The sequence below is a fragment of the Apteryx mantelli genome, chromosome 2 (genome assembly GCF_036417845.1).
Source record: "Apteryx mantelli isolate bAptMan1 chromosome 2, bAptMan1.hap1, whole genome shotgun sequence".
Classification (NCBI taxonomy): domain Eukaryota; kingdom Metazoa; phylum Chordata; class Aves; order Apterygiformes; family Apterygidae; genus Apteryx; species Apteryx mantelli.
In genome coordinates, this window is record NC_089979.1 from 155,066,005 (window position 1) to 155,086,524 (window position 20,520).

The following is a 20,520-nucleotide window of genomic DNA, read 5'->3' on the forward strand; positions in this document are numbered from 1 at the left end:
CAAAAAGGAAGGGTACCTATCAGTACCTATCAATTTTATTATTAATATCTTCATCACTATGTCTTTCCATATTAACTTTTGCTGAAATTCATCTAAATCTTTGACTAAGACTCTAACTAAGAACTGTAACTACTGTGAACACCACAAAAGGGTAATGAAATATATGCAAGCATCCTATGGCAGGCAGTTATAGATAGGAAAGTAGTAGATGCACTTTTTAGAAAAAAGGTACAGATATATGAAACAGCGGGAAGTTTACAGATGGATTAGATAAGATGTACTTTTTCTTTCAGGTGGAGCCACCGAATCCCACAAGAGTCCAGGCATGTTATGCAGAAGTAAATTATTAAATTATTATCATTAGAAATTAAATTTATAACAATTAGAACTGCTAACTCAAATACCTTAGCAGCTTTGCCTTTCACAAAAAAGTGTAGCAAGCCTCTTTCCCTAAACAGGCTTATTTAATTCCAAGTGCAGTTTTCTCCTGGAAAAAGTTAGCTATGGTGACCAATGAAAGAAGTAATAGAAGTTTCCAGAAACCTTTGTAGTCAATTTGAAAAAATCTAAACAAAGCTGCTGTGTAAGTAACACTATCAACATCCAGAGTTTAACCATTATTGCAGAAACTAAATTCAAGTTTAAATCCATGTAAGAGTTGCCAAACTTTCCAGAAAACACAGTAAGTCTATTTCTCTCATCTGCATTTAGATTTACATTAAATGGGTCAGTTCCATCTTTGTGTTTCGACTTTTGATGAAAGAAGTGTCTTCCTTTTAGCAAAATTTTTAATATTAATGTGGTTTCCTCTGTACATATTTTTTTCAATAATACTAAAGTTACAGGATTTTCTTTTGTTCTGTTGCATTTCAAAACAAGAAAAATTGCATGAGAATTCTATCACTATGAACTTTGGTGAGCCTGAAGCAGGGTCCAGCACTTTGTTTTTCCACTCTTTTCTTATTTCATTAGTAAAAGTTACCTTGTCAAGGGCACTCATGAAGTGTTGATCACCATTCAAAACAGTGTTGATAAGTTGAACAAATTTACTATGTACTTCCAAAACTGACTCCACAAACTGAGTTGGCATCTAAAAAAGGTAGATGATATAAAAGGCAAGTTATTGAAAAAAGGAGCATTATCTACACACAATTATATCTACATTAGTCAAAAAGGTTTTTCTAATTATTCTTTCTGATAAAAATTAAAATGACTAGTCAATTAAGTCTTAGACAGGATTGCTTCTGCAAAGTCATACTGTTACACTACTGTGCATAAGCATGCCTTAGAAATAAAATGTCCATAGTTACATATATAGTCCTGCTATCAAATGTATAGATTTGAAAGTCTGTATTGCTCTCATGCTGCCTAATTTTTTCCATCACACCATAAAGCACTTTCAAAAAGTATTAATGCTAACATGTGAATACAGCTATCAAGAGGAAAAGCACTGCTGAAATAAATGAACTGTTTCTTTTCCTGCATATTGACTCTGGAGACAGAAAATCAGAACAAACTCTTCGGACTTTCCTATGCAGGACAGTTCACAATTTACAGTATGCCACTTATTTCAGAGTAACATTTTGTGTAGCCACTACCGATGTGAGTAAAAGGAGCCTCTACACGGACAAGCTAGCAGGCAGTAGTGCAGACTGTGAATCTGCAGTGCACCGGCTGTGTCAGGCGACTCCCCACGGCACACCTTAACAGTGCTTCCACGACAGAGAACTTAATCCATGCAGTGGAGAAAAATATTTCACATTCTGAGTTATCTACATGACGTAAATTTTCATCACCCTCATGGCTCTGCGTTCATTTCCCTGCGTAGACCCTATTAGTCTCAAGCATAAGCTAAGTAAGCTTAACAATTTGAAAGCAAAATAGACTACGAAATACTTCGGGCCATTACCAGGATTTACATGGGAGGTGGGGAAGGGTAAACACGCTCCTGGGCAGTCAACAGAAGGGTGAATTTACAACAGCTCACAGCTATGTATTTTTACAGACAGAAACACTTTCTAAGAGCTTAAAACTGGATGGCAAAAGTCACCATCCTAAAGTGAAGCATAAATGTTCAAATATAATTCCAGGTGGTACCCCTCTTTTAAAAAACAAAAAAAACAGCAGCAATGCTAGAGGCATGAAACAAAAATGGAGGTGCATAATTTGAATAAATATGAATTGAAAAAAGTTTAACAAAAACATTCTAGTAGAACAATTAAGCAGCTACAGTATTTTCAGAAATTCACATGCAAACATGAAACTACATGAAGCTATTAGTCAAAAACACCACACCAAAATCAGCACAGGATGTCAGGCCTTTACAAATAACATAATTAAACTAACTTAACATCATTGGTTCCTGAGGTACCAAAACAGCCAATGCCACTGACTTAAAGAAACTTAGGCAAAAAAAATACATACAGGGGAAGGACCAACCTGGCATGATGGCATTACACAACAAGGAAAACTACGCATCTGTGGTTGCTGCTTCCGGTTAGATCACAACAATCAACTCTCAGGATAGATATGTGGTGCACAGCTAAGATCGCTGATTAGAAACTACAATTTATCCATAAAGTTCCTAATCAATTTAATATAGACAAAATTAAAGAAACAGACTGGACTAAAAAGCAAAAGATAAACGTTTCATTAGGAATGTTAATCAGATAAGTAGTTTCAGCTGCCTAAGGAAACTCACATTTTCCTGAGAAAGATTGCTGGTTGCTCTAAGGCCCTCATCATGGATATGGTTTTGTAGTTCCTGAATCATATGAGGTAAACCACTTGACACAGCACGAAGTAGAGTATACATATTTGCCATGTCTGTAACAGAGATACATTTTTATAGAATATGCTTAGAAACACTGAAAATCAACACTTAATATAGTATCATATTTTCACACAGAACTTTTCAACAACTGAAACAAGACCAACTGTTTTGAAAAAAATTTACAACATACACTGGATTGCTGAAAAAAGAGAAAAGGAAAGAGTAGGACTAATGTAAATATTTATTGAGTAATTAATCTGGTGTGACTACCTCACTCTTCCAATACTGCTTAACTAGGATAGAGTCCAAAAGGAAAGGTGATCTGGTATGGGAGAGTATTGCGCCAGTTTATTTTTAACCATTTGCCTCTCTAAACCTCCCTTAACAGCACCTGACTAGCCAGATCAGTTTTGGTATCATCTTCTTGACTTTTTGTCCTCTGGTGTTGGTTTGAAAACTTTCTCAGGTTAGAAAAGCTGTAAATGTCTAAGCAACTGCTATTTTTATGGATTTTATGCAAAAAAAAAAGACCCAAGCTCTGATCAATTTTGCAAAACTCTCAGGAAGCAGAACACTACTACTACATAAATTCTGAATTTTACTGTGAAAATTAATTTGTTTCAGATAATAGATACCATCTTCCATGCAAGAATACGCATTCTTTCAAGGATAAGGGGCATGTAGTCATCATGAAGCTTTTTTTTGTTTTGTTTTTTAAGCAGGCAAGGAGTGTAATTATAAAAGCATCTGCTTCTGTAAAAAGGATTTGGGAAGAGGAGTCACAAAGGATTCTAGACAATAAAAAGTAGCTATGAGAAGAAGCCAAAATATTTTACAACCCTGACCTGTCAAATGATGATGAAATCTATAAGGACAGAGCCATTGGTTTACAAATGAAAACACAAGCAGAAAGTATGATTAATTCTACAGGACATAAGACTTCAGTGTATTTTTAAGCTGACTAAGACAAAGAAAGAGTATTTGCTGATGGAAGAGTAGTTAAGAGCAAAAAGCAAAAAGAAAGTTTTGAGTATATTTTTGGAAGAATGATAATGAATTATATGGTAAAAGGAAGATGTCATTCAGGGTTTAACTGAGCTTTCCAGATATGTAACATATTTTACTTGAAAATGTTTAAGTGCATAGGAGGCCACTGAATAAAGATAGTAAGCTGTAATACTAAAAGGATAAAACCAGGAACATGTCTTTTTTTTTGTGAGACTTACCACTTCTTTTCTCTTGTCTGATAATATTGTGACATTCTGCATGTAGAAACTGCAAGTGATCAGCTACCATTCTCTGCTGGCATTCATGAATCACTTTGCCATATGAGCTGGGATGCAAGTATTTCCGACATCGCATTTCTTCATCTTTTAATCTACCTAAAACCTACAGACAAGTTTTCAAACTGAGAACACATGAAATACTAAAGAACAGTTTAGAACCATGAAATGACAACAGTATATTTATATGGAACGAGACACACAGGTAAGTAAAAGAAGTTAAAAAAGAACTTGTCCATGACGCTGAAACATTAACTCTGCTCTTTAAAATTAAGCAGTTACTGAATCAATGTCATCTTCTACTTAGGGTACTGACTAGGCTCAGTCACTATTAGATATGTAATAGCATTCAATAATTCTCTTTTCAAAATTCCTTCTTCCCTTCAACTCCGTAACCAGTCTTCCCCACTTTTTCTTATCATTCTTCTTCCTACTTCTGAGGATCCTTCTGAGGCAGTTTTGCCACGACATCTAACTATATGACTATCAGAATCACCTCTCTATTCCAAACCCATCCACTTGTATGCAGATATCTGCCCAAAAGGTATAGATCTACACCTGAGCTAGTCATAAATACTCTCTTTATAATCTCAATGAGAGAAATGGGCATTATCAAACAAGTCATATGAATACTAACATAACAGTACTTATTTCCAGTGAATATGAGGGGAGCCTAGAGAGATTAGTGCAGCTGCAGACAGCTAATGATAGGCAAGATGAATCCCCATTTCTTGTGGTTTAATTGAAATCTTAGTGCCTCTCTGAATTTCACCTCAGGTGTGTAACTATTTGCTTACACTCCTGATGGTAAAAAGCAATCTAAGAGACTTCTTTTCAACTCTTCTATTTCCTTTCTTGTTACTGAGAACAGTGTGCCACTTAGGACTCACTTCTAGCATTATATTAATCTCTGCCTTTTCAACCAAGTCATAGATATTTTAACCTATGTTAAAAGTAACATTACTGAACCAAGTAATTTAACCATAACTTGGCTTCATACACCACAAAGCAAAACAAAAGACTCCTAACTCAGAGTACACAATTAAAAAAAAAAAAAAAAGCTCTGTAACATCTCCACAATACTGGCTTTCCTAACTATCACACTACTAAAACTCTCATCTTATGCTACTATACATACAGAATCCTAAACAGAAAGAAGATAAGGAAATGAGGGAGCGTATTGATCAACCTGATAGATTTTTTCTAATATCTAAAAGCTTTAAAAATTTTGACTGCTAATGCACATAGATTTACCATTTATTATGAAATATTTTGAAGCTAATATCCATAAGCCAGGTTTACAGTTTCTATTCAAATTAACCTTGCCATCAAAATAATCTCAAACTGCAAGAAAGCATACAACAAAGAACAAGCCTGAGAAATGAACAGGAAAACATGAATCACCAGTAAAGTGGCAATCTCAGATTTTAATTTACAGTTATTGCAAGCATATAGAAGAATCTCTTACCTTCTCCATATATTGTGAGCAATTTGACTCTTGCAATAAATTTGAAGCTTCTTGTTTATAATACTCCCCTGTTTCATTCAGAAAAGGGCACTCAAAAATTTCCTGATAAAACTAAAAAGGAAAAATTTTTTTTAAGGACAAAAAATGCAGACGCTAGATTAACGTAAACAATTAAAAACATAAATCAGAAATGTGTATCTACCTTTAGGGGGAACTTTTTCTTATACTGTTCAACATGAACAAAGGAGTTAATAACCCCATGGATTACTTTCTGGTTTGGGTCTTCTCCACAGCGGTCACTGAAACAGGCAAAACAGACATTCATGAGAATGTAGGTATTTAGTGCAACTAATCTGATAAGCTAATGAAACCCCATACCATCGTATGAAAAAATTTTCCAGTAAATCCTCTGCTTAAATTGGTAAAGAAATGAATATGATTAATCTTAAAATAAAAAAATCCACTCGTTTCTCTTTTTCTCCTGTGTACTTAAATTGTTGAGATGATAATTCATAGGCTATTTACAGTCATTTGCAGGTCATAAAATTTCTAAATGTTTGCTAAGTATGTAAGTAGTCTAAAATCATACACTCTAATCAAGTGCTCTACAATTTACAGCAAGTTCCACCTTGTAGGTATAGTCTTTATTAAATATTGATTACTTCAATGTCACATTCTCCCTGCCCCTAGAAAGTAACTTTTGCTAACATCACACCAGGAAGCATGCTACGTTCATTTCTGAATATCTAACATCCAGTCAATGAGTACCGATCACATGGAACAAATAATGTACTTGGTGCACCTTCAACATGACTTTTTAATCACACACTGGAAAAGGAAAACCTTATTTTTTCCAGTCAATTTCTGAACTTCAAGTGAATGAAATCAAATGAAGAAAACATTCTCTTCAGACCCACTAAGTTGAAAACAAAATAATTAAAACAAGAGTGGTTTGCATGCCAAAAATATCAGTATTCACTCTTTTGCAAACACTAGAAATAGCAGTCCCACTCATAGCAGCACTGACATCCTTAAAACATCAACTGCACTATAAAAAAATTCACCTTTCACATACACTTTAGAAAAAATAAAATTTTTCCTTAACTCCTACATGTAAATAGGACTAAAAGACACATGAAATTTTAAAGTATATTTATACTTAAACTTCATTTACTGCAATTTTAAAGAGTTTTTCCTTCATATATATACATACATATATAAACATGTAAATAAAATTTTACTTTAACTAGACTGCACTGAAAAGACAAAAACCATTCTTTATTAGAAACTTTTGTTGGTATAGGATGGTCAGTTACAGGAATAATTCACTCCAAACCCAAACATCAATCCCCCTAGGCTGGTGCAGAATGGGGGAGAAAGCATTTGAAGTTTCATTCATTTTGTTTTGGAACTAATAAAAAAAGACAGAGGCCGCCCATGAGCTAGGGAGGTTTGCCTAGACAACCATACCAGCAATCTTTATTATATAAATCAGACCATATTCATGTGTCTACAACATTGTTAATTATGTATTATTTGTTTTAAATACCACTGCGTCCTAAAATCTGAAGGCTTACGCTCCTGAAGACTAGAGAAGAACTAGCTTTCAAACAGATTACAAGCCATCATTGTGCAGTTTCGGCAGCTTGCAGTTTGGGAACAAATCAAGTGTAGCTTGGTTCCTCATTACGACTGAGCTGATCTAATGCGTAACTGCTCCAGAAGGGATGGTCCGATTCAGAGATGCTCTCTCTTCTTCTTTCCCTGGGGGACAGGAGGTCAGTTTCCCCCTTGTTTCTGGTAGTCAGACCAATGGAATAAAAATCTGTTTTAGTGTATGTGCAATAGCATCCTGTATTCCTTCTCAGTCTGGCTCTGCTGGGTCAGGTTATAGGATGGCAGAGGTGGCACCTGGTGCCAGAAGGCAGCAAGAGCTGTAACACCAGGCTGGGGCTGGAACCGCTTCCATCCAGGAGGGCCCAGGAGCCCAGTAAGTTGCAGGATAGATGTAACCTCCGCATATAGCATACAGCCCCTGGACCTAGGAACCTCTGTAACTGAAAGTTAAAGCATCTTGGAGGTATGTTCCGTATCGTGGGCCTAGCGTGCAGGGTTCTGGAGCTAGAAAGACACTGGTGATACAACTACACTCAACTCCCCCTGCTTGGCCACTTCACAGACTTTAGCCCATGCAGTGCTCGAGCTGTTTACAGGATACAGATGCTGAAGGAGAGGGGGGCTGCAAAGGTCAGGACTAGGGAGTTCAAAGGTTAACCTATTATTAGAAAAAGACGTACAAGAGTAAAGGAGACAGATGCAGCTCCATGGCAGAGCTGCAAGGGAGAAGACAGGCTGTAACAGCAGAGGCCATACTACATAAAGGCAATGGAGGAAAAGGAGCACAGCATGGAACTGGCCTTCCTTTTGGGGAGGAGGTAGTACACCTTAAAGAGTAACAACTGAAATGCACTTCAGGATAAGAAGGTAATGAGGGTGTGGGTTGCCCATCAAATGACAAGTTTGGAACAAGATTCTTAGTATCAGGAAAATTACATGCTGTCAGATTCACCTGACTTCAAAAACATTCAGAATTTTACAGCTTTAATCATTTAACTAAAACCATATATTTTAATACAGTGAAAAACAAAACAAAGTAATGACCATGACCATTTAGGTATTTTACAACAGATGCCACACTCCCTGTTTTTCTTCCCCACACTCACAGCATTTTAAGAAGTTAAATAGTTTCCTCAGTGTGAGAGCATTATATATCAAAGGTGCCAAGAAATGCATTGACAGAACTCTGTTATGGACTTCATCATGAACCAATCTGAAAAGCTACACTATTTACAAGATAATATTTACAGCATACATCACAAAGCTGTCACTCTTTCCACTTTGGCAGCATCAAGTTTGTGTTTACACAAATAGCACTGTGCTGCAAAGAATTTCTAAAGCAGATGGCCAGTTTCAGCAAAATTTGAGACACCTACAGAAGTTTCAAAGATGATTTTCCACGATATTTGTAGTAAAGACTATCAGCTGAACTAGGAGGGGCCACAAATTAGTGGTCCCACTGAGGGGAAATGCTATTACGCATATCTTCTGCTTGTAGTGGTCAGCTGGTCAATATGGATGCGTACAGCTACAGACTGGCTGCACCAGTTTGAGAAGTAGGGATGTCACAGGACGTCTTGGGAAAAGGAAACAAAAGGATGAGGTTATATTTGATGGAGAATCTGGATAAACCACTGGATAATACACAAAAGGATAAGCCACTAGAAACACAAGGTCTACTAATTTCTCTCTTTCTGTGTTTCTTTTTTTCAAATCAAAGGAGAAAACTACAAAACACAAGTTCAAGGAGATTGTGCAGTTAATATTAACTAAATTTTGCTCCTACTTTAAGATTAAAGCTTACAGTGATTGCATGTATTGCACAGTGTGCTACTATATCCATATAAACATATTTAAAGTTCAGGGTACAGTAATAAATATGGCTTTAATTAAAAGATGTTTCCATCATTTAAAACTAAGTGTTCTGCTGTGTCAGACCAAAGGCCCATCTAGCCCAATTAAATATAGACCTCATTGTAAACTAGACTAGCCTGTTTAGAACGCTTAAAAATGTTATTAACTTCCAGGAGATTTCCTTTCTGTGGATCATATAAATAATTTATCAGCTTAGATAGGAATAGGTTCAGTTAGTTAAAGAGTGTTAGTTATCTTTAGTAAACAAGTCTGACCCAGTTAGTCTGCACTAATCACACTGTCATTTGAGCTAACACTTAAATAATTTTTGATTTCTGTTTAAGAATTTCATATATGAGTTTTCTCACAATTTGTGATCTTGTCGGCTTTCTGTTGTGTTGAAACAAAAATGTGTAAGTTGATATTCAGCTTGCCTTGTAGAAGGAGTGCTTGGGCTAGAGGGAGGGGGAAGAAAGTATGTTATATTCAAAATTATATATAAAGAAAAGTGCAGTCAGACAAGACAGGCTTAAGTGTTTTAACAAATCTCTGCCTGTCAAGGGGGCAAATCCTGCTCCCTTTCACTCAGTCACAAGCCTCCTCATCTTTTTCACATTGTTTTGGCACTTGTCTAATCCTTTGCTAAACTGACTCATCATGCCAATCCAGGGAAATATTAAGCCAAGAAAGAAAAAGCAGAGAGCTTTCTGTCATATTAGCAGTTCAACTGGCTCACTAAGGGATTAGAAAGCCAGCACAAGAAAGGGACAAGAGTACGGCCTGCTACTTTTGGCATCAACAAACTCTTAGGTTCAGCTAAACAAGAAAGCTAAACTGATCTAAGTCACTACTTGTATTTCATTGTCTCTATGTTCCAAAAAAGTTTAGTGTTAATTTTAATGTACAGTGTATTGTGCAAATTTATAGCTTCTTGCAGGTATATGTGCTTATGACTTCAGTCAAAAGGATTTTTAAATTGCAGTTAAATATATTCATAAAATAAAAACTGAAAGCAAAGTTTGTGCCTCTGCTCCCCCTACCTTTTCCAGTACAGTAATAAACATACCTTTGTATGCAACAAGTTCACAATGATGTTGTTTATTAACTCCACATATTGTTGTATATTGTGCAAAATCTTCTAATTATAAGTTCAACTGACCAATTTTAAACTTTTTGTAAAAGAAAACTTAAACATGCACATGGTTTAATTAAAATACTACACCTGAGAAGGCATCTAATCGGAGCAGGGCTGTATGTGTGCATATATATACATTTCTATATTAGTAATTTTATTAAATATTCTCAACTAACAAAATCAATCTTCCCATACTCCTGTACTGCTGATATGTGTAAATTATTGATATCAATTTCTTCAAAGACACGGTTGAATCACTGAATTGCTGAACTCAATGCTAAAAAGACAGTTACCAGGTGTTTGCAGAAAAGTCTTTAAAATTATCTTGCAAACTTGACACGGAATCATAGCAAAAAACAATGACAACAATATTGGTTCATAGAAAGGCAATCCTAAATATTCCAGAAGCAATCTCTACACTTCATGATACCAAAAAGAATAGTTAGTATACTAAGTTCTCTCTTATATAGTTCATTATATGATATGCAAATCAAAAAAAATGGCTAGAACAAGCCTGATGCAAATTTTTAATTCTATATCTTGAGAAACAGAGGGGAAATAACTTGAGATCGCACAGAAAAATCCTTAACAATGTAGAAAAAGAAAATACAGACCCAACCACTACAGACAATGACTCAAGTTTTATTTAAAACTTTCCAAATGTTTTAATAACAAATAGCATCAACTTGTTACAGTCTCAGGATCTAAAGTTCCATGGAGCCAATGAGAGTCTTGACTTACATACCCTTGTGAGGTCCATAGTCAACCTCAAATAAACACATTCCATCACTCTTAACAGACATGAGAAGTTTGTTTAAAAACAAACAAACAAACAAACAAACAAACACAGATTTCCTCCTCGACCCCCCAACGAAATATACAGATTAATCAAAATGTTTGTGTGATGTTACTGTGCTTGATGTAGCAAAGGAGCATTTTCTTCATTATTAATTAAGGAATCTTCATTTAGCTGTAGTGTAATTGTTAAAAGTAAACATGCGAAGGAAGCAGTATTAGCAGTGGCTACAAAGGAAGCATGGTTCAATGACTGAAAGCTAATACTTTCTGGCTTCAGAAGTAGCATCTCAGAAGACATTATATCAATTAATAAGCCTTCTATAATTGAATTCAGGAAGGAAAAATAAAGTGATAATATTAAAATCAGTCTTTAATGCCTTTTGAATAGGACTTTTTGGCTGACCAACTACATGTCCAGGGCACCTCAATCATGCAGATTACCTCATTCTTTCAGTTTACCTGTGTTAAGCCTGTTCACCTGAGTCACTGAGGCACCCAATCACCTAAGAAAGCCCAGTCATTAGGCAACTTCAGAGTTATCTTAGCTAACAGCAGAAGTGCAAAAATTGATGGAACTTGCTACTATACACAATGTCTGTAGCAGATTTCTTAATTTTAATTAAAAAGAACCTTTTGGAATTATACAGTATAAATGTTTTAAATCAAAACTAAAAAAGTCCCAAGCATTTAATGGGGATACTACAACTGTAACTACCCTGTAATTACCATGGACTTTCTTTAAAAGCGACAAAGATTTTCAGAAATAATAAATTTCCTCAAAGCGCAAACAGTAAAGATGTCCATTTCACAATTAAAACAAAACACCAAGAATGTTAAGTAAAATGCTGAACTGGTCACTCAACTGAGCAACAAAAAGCCAGAAGGTTAGTCTTCTTGGCAGATAACCAAGAATTGCTTTGGGTCCCATGGAAAGCAACATAGCTTTTCTGGCTCCAGTAAGCCCTTGCATGAGTCCTGGTCCTTATGTTTACCAACAGAACAGAAACCATTAGCAGACAGCATCAGGTCAAGAAAAGGGCGAAAGGCACCCTCTGGGCCCTGGATAATTATCCCAGCTATTCCCCACTCCCACTGATAAGAAGGGCTGCTGAGGAAGAAAAGATCACTACCCTTGCGTTACAGTGAAATAACTTTTCTCTTTTCAGAGTATTTTCTACACATGCAAATGACAATTAAGTAGCAACCATTACAGAAGTTCATAAAATAATGTCATCAAGGCAAAAAGCTATCTTCAAGCAAAACAGAGAAGCATTTGGTCAAAGTTTCCAAGCTTTTCAAAGTAAACAAGTGTAATCCCCCTAACACTGTAAAAGCAGAAAATAATCAAACACTCACTTTTTTATTTCTCGAAGGAGCATTCGAATGAGGATAGCCTGCAGTGGTTCAATCATTAGTTTTCTCCACATATCAAGGGCTAGCTGTCAGAACACAACACCACAAGCTTATATCAATAAACAAATACACATTGTAAAGGAAAAAAGAAAAATCACTCCATTTCCAAGTCATGATTTTAAATATAAGTCATTAAATATCCCTCTTTTCCTCCTTTTAAAAATTCTTTTGCTTGGAAACAGTCCCCTGCCCCCGAGTCTGTCAATATGTTTTATCTACTTTTTAATTAAAACTAGGTTATTTTATCATTTTTCTTCTAGAATATCTGACTGCATTTGGATATACAGTGCATTATTTGTAAACTAGTAATGATAGACACAGAATTTCTATTCAGGCAGTGGCTGAAGAGAAGTGCTCTTGGTCCCATGTGCATGTTCCTCACACCTAATAGGACTGGTGCATTCCCTGGTTCCTATCAATCAAGGATTCCTAAATGCATATAAGGACCCTAAGGAAGTTGTTTATGAGGGCAAGTTTTGAGAGTACATATAAACAACATAACCACACAATTACAGACAAGTAACCTGCCTTTCTACTTGGAGTGTGTTGTCTGTGCACAGACACCAGAACACTGCACAATGCTTACGGAAAGCATGAAGGAAGGACACTGCTGCAGCCTTGTAGATCTCATTCTGTATTACCACCAATATTGCTAAAAACCATAATAAAACAAAAGCTAGCTGACAATAAGGAACATGTCCTGACCAGCTGCTACGAGGTCTGTCTATAAGATACATAGAGGATCCCAAACTAAGCGGTACATAGCTTAGGCAAAGACATTGGCAAGCTAGTATCTTGACTTAAATGAATTCAAATAATCTTCACTAGGAATTTTAGATTAATAGTTATGGTGACCCTGTCCCGAAAGGATCTTAAGAGGGACCAGTCAAATAGGCTTGAAGACTTCAAACTCTTGTAGATGAAGTAATTGCTCTCAAAACATGCTATTTTAATAAGCTCTCAGACTGTAGCTGTTCAAAAGATTTTTCTCAACAAATAAGTCTGATTTAAAGCTCAAAGGGGATAATTGATCCCCAAGACCTCTAAAAAAACCTACCAGTCAGTAGAGTGGGAAAAACTGAGCTGCTCAAAATCAACAAGAGAAGAAGTACTAGTGCTAAGCAAACCTTGATAGAGCTAACAGCCCCTTAGCTATAAATTGTAAAAACTGTAAAAAAGTAGGCAACTAACTGCAGGCTAGGCATCAAATCTGATCCACTTTGTGAAATACATCTTCCTGTTAAAGAGCAGACAAATAAACTTGCTCTGTCCCTCAAAGCTATCCAGCACTCATGCTACAATACAGTGCACAGATGTTAGGGAGGTAGAGCTGACCCAGCTGCATCAGAAACACGTCCAAAGAAGAGAAAGATTTGCTTCTAGATCAAAAGACAGATGACGTTATGAAACCAAAACTGTCTGGGAAGTGATTTTCAGTGTCTTACTGTGTGGAGAGGAGTAGGAGAAAAGTTAGAGGAAAACAGTTTCCCTAACTAGGACAGCAGGAACTCACCCAGCAGGGAGCACAGAAAGAAGCTAGTTCTGGAGAAAAAGAACTGTCACTTTTCATGACTATGAGGTTAAGGGGTTGACCTCAGGTAGTTTCATTCCATAATGTGGTCTCTTAAATGTGGTCTCTGACATGGTATCTGCCAATTTGAAACAGCTCAAGCCGTCTGTTGCAATTTTCTTGTCAAGTAAACTACAGACAGATCAATCCAGCAATGAGATATATCAACTCAGACTTTGCTCTCCTTGCAGGGGGACTGACCTTATTGCTCCACTTAGACTGATGATACAGAACAGGGTAGTTTCATCCAACTTCCAGAATGTTTTGCCCCATGATGCAGAAAAAAATGGAAGCTGCATCCCAACTATTTCATAGCTCAGTGCTCCCAGAAAGAGACTGAAAACTCAGAACTCTGAAATCACTGACAATCTCAACTCAGAGAAGCAGTATTCTTCATTATACATTCAGAAAATATAAAAGGATAAAAAAAAAAAAGTCTTCCGCAAGCACTGGCTGACTCCTTTCATCAATAAATCTCATTCTGTACTTTTCCCAGTACTATAATTATTGGATCTCTGGAACACTTGTTGGGATAATAAATTGTTTGCAGCCATACCCAAAAACATCACACACACACCTCCAGCCTCACACAAGTACTCACTACATACCCCAGAAAAGCTAAGCAGGCACATACTCTGGATATAAGCAGATTATTGAAAAGCTCCCAAAGATTTATTAGCATGCTGGAACGATGTTGAAGTAGATAAATTTTAACAGATAGGGAGTACAACTCTGCTTCTACAAATTCTAAATACAGAATGTTACGTCTGTAACTTCATGCTGAGACTGAAGAAAACAGTATACAAAGTCCGTTTGCTCCTGGGTAGATAAAGAACAAGATCATCTCAGTCATCCAAAAAGGGATAAATGGTAATTCCTTCCTTCTGCAAGTGAGGAACAACTGAGACGAAGACTTTTGTAAATCTCCCAGTACAATCCAAAGAATAGGTGGCAGGATTCTGAACAGGAATGATAACAAAAGGAAAAACGCTTCCATACAAAGACTTGATAAACTTGGTGAATGCCTTGCAGGTCAAGAAATGTGAACTAGTTTCCTTTCCAGGACAATGAATTCCTCAAAAACAGTTTTATAATTTAATGAACTTAAACTACCTGAGCACAGGACTTCAGTCAGTAATCCATTTCAGGGCAAAGGAATCACTGCCATAAACCTACTCCTACACCAGCAACAGAGATCAGCTTTACTGTCTCAAGATGCAACATTACCAATACCCTCTTCATAATCTGTTAGAGTGAGAGGTGAAAGAGAAACAGAAGGAGTATTAGGAAATGAAATAATCAAAAACTGATTAGTAGGATTCCAGACAACATCCTGAACATCTTCACCAGAAGTTACAGGCTTCTTGTTTAAGAATCTGTGACTCTTCCCATCACCTGCCCAAATGATGAGCCAGGGATGTGCTAGCCTAACAGGATCATCTGTTGGGAAGCTTGAAGAAAAATGACCCCATTGGGGCCCCTTATTTGGGGAAAAAAACATTTCACATTTTCTCTGCCAATTTTTTAAAGGGCTGTTCACAAATTCAGAGAATTTCTCCATCACAGTGGTATAGAAAGTTCCTGGTTTCTTTAGAAGGGTCCATCATCATCACAAGCATGTGCCATTGATAATGACTCTTCCCATCAGAAAAACTGATCTAGCTCAGAGATCTCTAAACTATTCAGTGAAATTAAGAAGATGAGAAAAATCCCTTGGTTCCACAGTGATTTCCCAGTACTCTAGCTAACTGATGCCCAGATGTAGGAGAGGAACTGTAGCTATTGTAACAATATCCAGGAGCATAATCAGAACCTCACGCCGACCATGGAATGAAATCTATCAGCATAAGAGACCCATAAGGCATTTCCCAATGCTCCTCACAAAGGCAGGGAAGGAAACGTGGTGTCTGATATCCTATAGGTGTTCTTTTTATGAAAGACATTGTGATGGGTCCTGGTTAAAACAAACTAACCATAAAGCCCGCTAGTATTTCTCTGTGACAGTATTTTTCTGTCTATGATTTTATAGATATGAAGGAAAATGAATACTCAAAAAAGCTGAAATGCCAGGTCTGCTATTTGTTCTTCCCTGGAAAACATATCCTTGGGCAGAGAGCTGTGGCCAAAAAGGAAGCTGCTACCATGATCCTTTGGCAATACCTCAGATTCTAGTAGTGCACTGAAACAGGGGGAGGATTCACTAATACATCAGCATCACCCAGCTCCAGGAACAAGCTCAGAACAATTCCCAGCCCCAAAAGCATCTGAACTAACAAGGTCATTAGTACTGAGCCAAGAACTACCTCAGACAACTGTGGGGACAGATTCAGCTAAATCTCAGTCTGAGGAGATACGAAATATGGTTTATGCCATTTTGAAGACACTACAAATGGCGCAGCAATGTGCACTTCCAAGCACTGATGAGACTTTAGAGATACCACCAATAAGCAAACCTTAGAGATAGCATAGGTAGACAAGAGAAGAATTTCCTTTCCTGGGAGCAGAAGAAAACACTGAATTGCCCTGTCTCAAAGTATATCAAGCTTCTGGTGCTTTTTCACCCCACCCCCAGCTTGCCAGCAATTTCAGCTGGCAGTGCCCTCTTCCATCCAGCTGATGCTGGTCAGAAACACAGATGTTTCCTCATGCATCTCTTTCTACTCTTAACTAAAGGCAGCAGAGATCTACCTACAATGATGAAATTCAAGAGCTGTAAGAACAGTGACCACTGACAGGTCAAGTTCTAACATTAAGAAGGGGGGGGTGGGGAGGGAAGTGTGCTGTATAGCTTTCCAAACCACAAGAGGGAGAAGCGTTCATTTTCCTTTTACAGAAAAGGGCAAATGTAGAGAGGAAAGGAAAATATAACACACCACTATAGGTGACACTAGAATAAGATACACTCTCCAACTAGCAGTGTGCATCCGTACAGACACAAAGTAAACAGACAGACAGACAAGCACTCACAAGAAAACTTTCTATTTAACTGCATTCTTGATTGTAGTTTTGTTCTGATTCAGACTGAAGAGGTCTTTTCAAAATCTACTTAAAGACATTCTAAAACATTTTTCATTTTGAAAAATCTCGTAATTTTTTTTAACTGTAAAATTGTCTTTTCATTTTACTTCCTTATATTTATTTCATGGTACAACAGTAGGAATGAAATGACAAATGATATACGCTTCACTTATGCATGGCAACATGTCAAAATGTATTACTACTTACGACTTTTTTTTTTTTTTTCATTTCACAGATATTTAAAAGTGAGCCTTAGCCTTTACAACTTAATATTAGTAACTACAGTTGTCACTCGTTTGCCCCAAACTATTTTTAAGATGCTAAAAAAAACCCTAAACCCACATACAATACTTAAGTGCACAAAATGTCTATTTGCTTTCTTCCAAAGTCTCAGACTGAGAGTTGCTACAGTATAAGCACAAGACAGCTTGCACTAGAAAATACAATGCACAGTATCACAGCAAGCCCTAATCTCAAAAAAGTTGCTAAACTTTGACATCAAGAAATAGAAGTCTAAAAGTAGTATTTCAAAGATTTCAAAAAACAAAGATACCACCTCTTCAAAATATTTTCTAGACAGCAGTGCCATATAAGAGGTTTTTGCAAAACGGTATCTATTATCACACCTTGAAATAAAGTTCTCCAATTTCTGTACTTGTTTAATTTTTTTTCTGTACAAAGGTCACAATATATTTTTCCACATCTAAACCGTAATCGCATTTTCCAAAGGATTCAGTGCTTATATCTTCTACTGTGTTTAACTATTCAGATTCTGTGACATAGAAAATCAAAATTGGGGGGGGGGGGGGGGAACCTGAACCTGAAGCACTGCTGAATACAGTTTATGTTCACCCCTACTTTCAGACATACCTACCTCTCCTATTTCCATTAATGGTTCATTCATATCCACCCCTCCATAACCATACTGAAGATCAGCTTCAGTCAATTTGTTCTTCTTAATAAACTGTGTGTTGAGGTACCTACCAAAATAAAGACATTCTAATTAAGACAAGTAAAAGAAAACTTGAGAATTTTTTTTTTTTTAAATAAAGTCTGGAATTGCAGACTGTCTTCTGCATCACAAAAGATAACCTTTTTTTTAACTAATACCATTGCTATCTTTAGGAAATTCTTAAAATACAGATGGGTTTGATATAAAAGATCTTACATCATATTAAAACACTACCATGTTAGTAATTGAGATATTAAACAACAGTGTAATATACTACTCTCAGCATTTTTTTGGTAGGCAAGTAATATACTCATAGAAGAATTCAGCTTTCAACATACTCGCCCATATTATTCATCCATGCATATGCAAAATAACTGCTAAAATTCTGAGAAGTCAACTAATACTAGTGATTTATTTTTAACTGTAGAAAAAAGTTCCCGTATGTTTACATAAAATGTATTTTCCTCTATCTGTATTGTGTATTATTTTGTATTTCTCTCAGACTAAAATGTTACTGGTTTTACTCTACATCAGGCACAACAACATATGCAACTATTGTTGTTTTACCATTCCACAGAAACCAGAACCAATCAATCAGATCCAAAGTTAAAAATGCATCTTCTGCTTAGGGAAGGGAAAAAAAAACAAAAAAACAGTTTATACAAGGCTCCCTGTTTAACTCATGCATCATCAGTATCCCAAACGGGAACTTTTATACTGATTAAAAAAAAAAAAAAACCAGAAAACCCCCAAAAAACAACAACAAAAACCCACACACCCTAAAATGCAGTGATTATGAGAAATATTTGAAAATTTCATTGAATAACCCGCACAAGACAACACACAGCACAATGTGAAATGGTTCATAATCTAGAATGAAAGACCTGCAGGATAAATTAACTCAAATTGTATTTATTTTACTGCCACTATTCAGAATTCTATTCTTAACATGCAAGTGGAACTCAGACTATTTTGTTGATAAAGATGAACTCAAAGCACTTCAAGAGAAGCTAAATGGTTCTTCCAGGAGTACAAAGGCAGAAAATCTGTTGAGAAAAAACACTTGTCATTCTGAGGTGTAATCCTTGTTTCAGCAGCCCTGTCTGGTCAATTCAAAGACCAACCGAACCTTATATACAAGACATTCACTTGCTGTAGAAATACTCCCTTCAGTATTTTGAATTTTTTGCTGTGAAATTTGTTGGTAATTACCTGTAAATTTTGTAAGAACATAGCATTAGTCCAGACTAAGGGCTTATAATGATTCGGTATATATAGATGAGAACAGATCTATGTAATCCAAAAACAGTGTCAATTTTTATGGGTTTATTTTTGTTAGTTATGATCCATCACTCAGTTCAGGGTAACTGCAACCAGCAAATAGTTGCATTTTAAGTTTTAAAGATAACAGAAGAAATTGCATCATTAGTTTCATGCACAGTTATACATAAGAAATGTTGTAAATGCACTTTTTTGGTATTTACTACTGAATGCAGTTTTTAAAAAGAACAAAGAAGTGATAACATGTCTCTCTTAATCCTCAATATTCTTTTAAAACAAATAACTAACATTTTCAGACCAAAATGTTCTCCCTCTCTTGAAAAGACAACTGGGGAAAGATTTCTAACACCATCTTTCACAACTGTGCTTACAATATTTGTTATGTTAATGCTTAAAGGGCATAACTGAAAAAGAATTTTTAAAAAAGTTCAGATCTGATTAACAGTTTAAAATGCCCCACTTCAGACACTGAAGAGGGCCAGATTACTGAAGTGTTTTAACAGCATCAGACTTCAGAGGCCGTCCCAGACTAGTGATACCTGAACACTTTGGGAGGAAGGCAAAAAACAAGCAAGGAAGAAAAAAGCACTATGGGAACCTGTGAGCTTGAAAGAACTGAGAGCAGCACAGAGTCAAAAGAATGAAGACTTGTGATAATGCTGCGGTGACGGTACACAACCCAGCTCCTAACCTACTTTCCGACTCACAGATACCTTCAGCCGTTCTGCAACCATCAGTAACCCTCATCCATTGATTCCAGAGCTCATGCTCTGTAAACGTGTGTGTGAAACGTCTGTGTGGAAGGCCACAGGTCTGCCACATCGCACCCTTGCGTGGACATCCGAAACGGTCAGGACACAAGGCAGGCCGGCATGCCCCTTGAGGATTTTTGTTCATTTAAAAAAAAATCAGTCAGATAACAGCTGCCATTCTGGTTTTTCCTGTAAAGCTAGCTAAAAGAAAGTCCAGTGCTCTCCTCATTCACACCTTCTCTCTTGCATCAGTGCATGCCTTCTCAAAAACAACATATCCAGCTTAAAACTACTATAATTACAAACATGTGAGTTTAACTCAGGCCAGGTTCCCCTGCAAAAACTTGTCTGATTCAATTAAGAGGCAGATGGCAAGAAGTGGACAGGCAAAAATCACAATTTCATCAAAAGCTTCACCTCATTCTAGCTTAAAGCTTTCAAACTAATTTTGCACGCAATTCCGAAGGAGGAAGCACTGAATGACAAATGTCTTTCCAAACCTCCTCCTTTCTTCTCCCATTTCCCTACTCTTACCATTAATTTTCAGAACCAAAAGCTAGCACAAGGAAATAACTGAAAATGATGTGAAAACAGTAATTTCACACC

General features: G+C 36.5%; 1 protein-coding gene across 3 annotated transcripts in view; it reads right to left on the bottom strand.

The window, feature by feature from the left end:
- The window catches only part of CUL2 (cullin 2), a 54,097-nt gene that overhangs the window by 19,631 nt on the left and 13,946 nt on the right, over nucleotides 1-20,520 (bottom strand). For all 3 annotated transcript variants that reach the window (XM_067291893.1, XM_067291892.1, XM_013949317.2), the window contains exons 5-11: nucleotides 17,804-17,909; nucleotides 12,285-12,367; nucleotides 5,727-5,823; nucleotides 5,525-5,635; nucleotides 4,000-4,162; nucleotides 2,702-2,826; nucleotides 983-1,090 (exon numbers count right to left, since the gene is read on the bottom strand). In XM_067291893.1, the coding sequence (XP_067147994.1) occupies nucleotides 983-1,090; nucleotides 2,702-2,826; nucleotides 4,000-4,162; nucleotides 5,525-5,635; nucleotides 5,727-5,823; nucleotides 12,285-12,367; nucleotides 17,804-17,909 (793 nt within the window). The remainder of the gene's footprint in view (nucleotides 1-982; nucleotides 1,091-2,701; nucleotides 2,827-3,999; nucleotides 4,163-5,524; nucleotides 5,636-5,726; nucleotides 5,824-12,284; nucleotides 12,368-17,803; nucleotides 17,910-20,520) is intronic.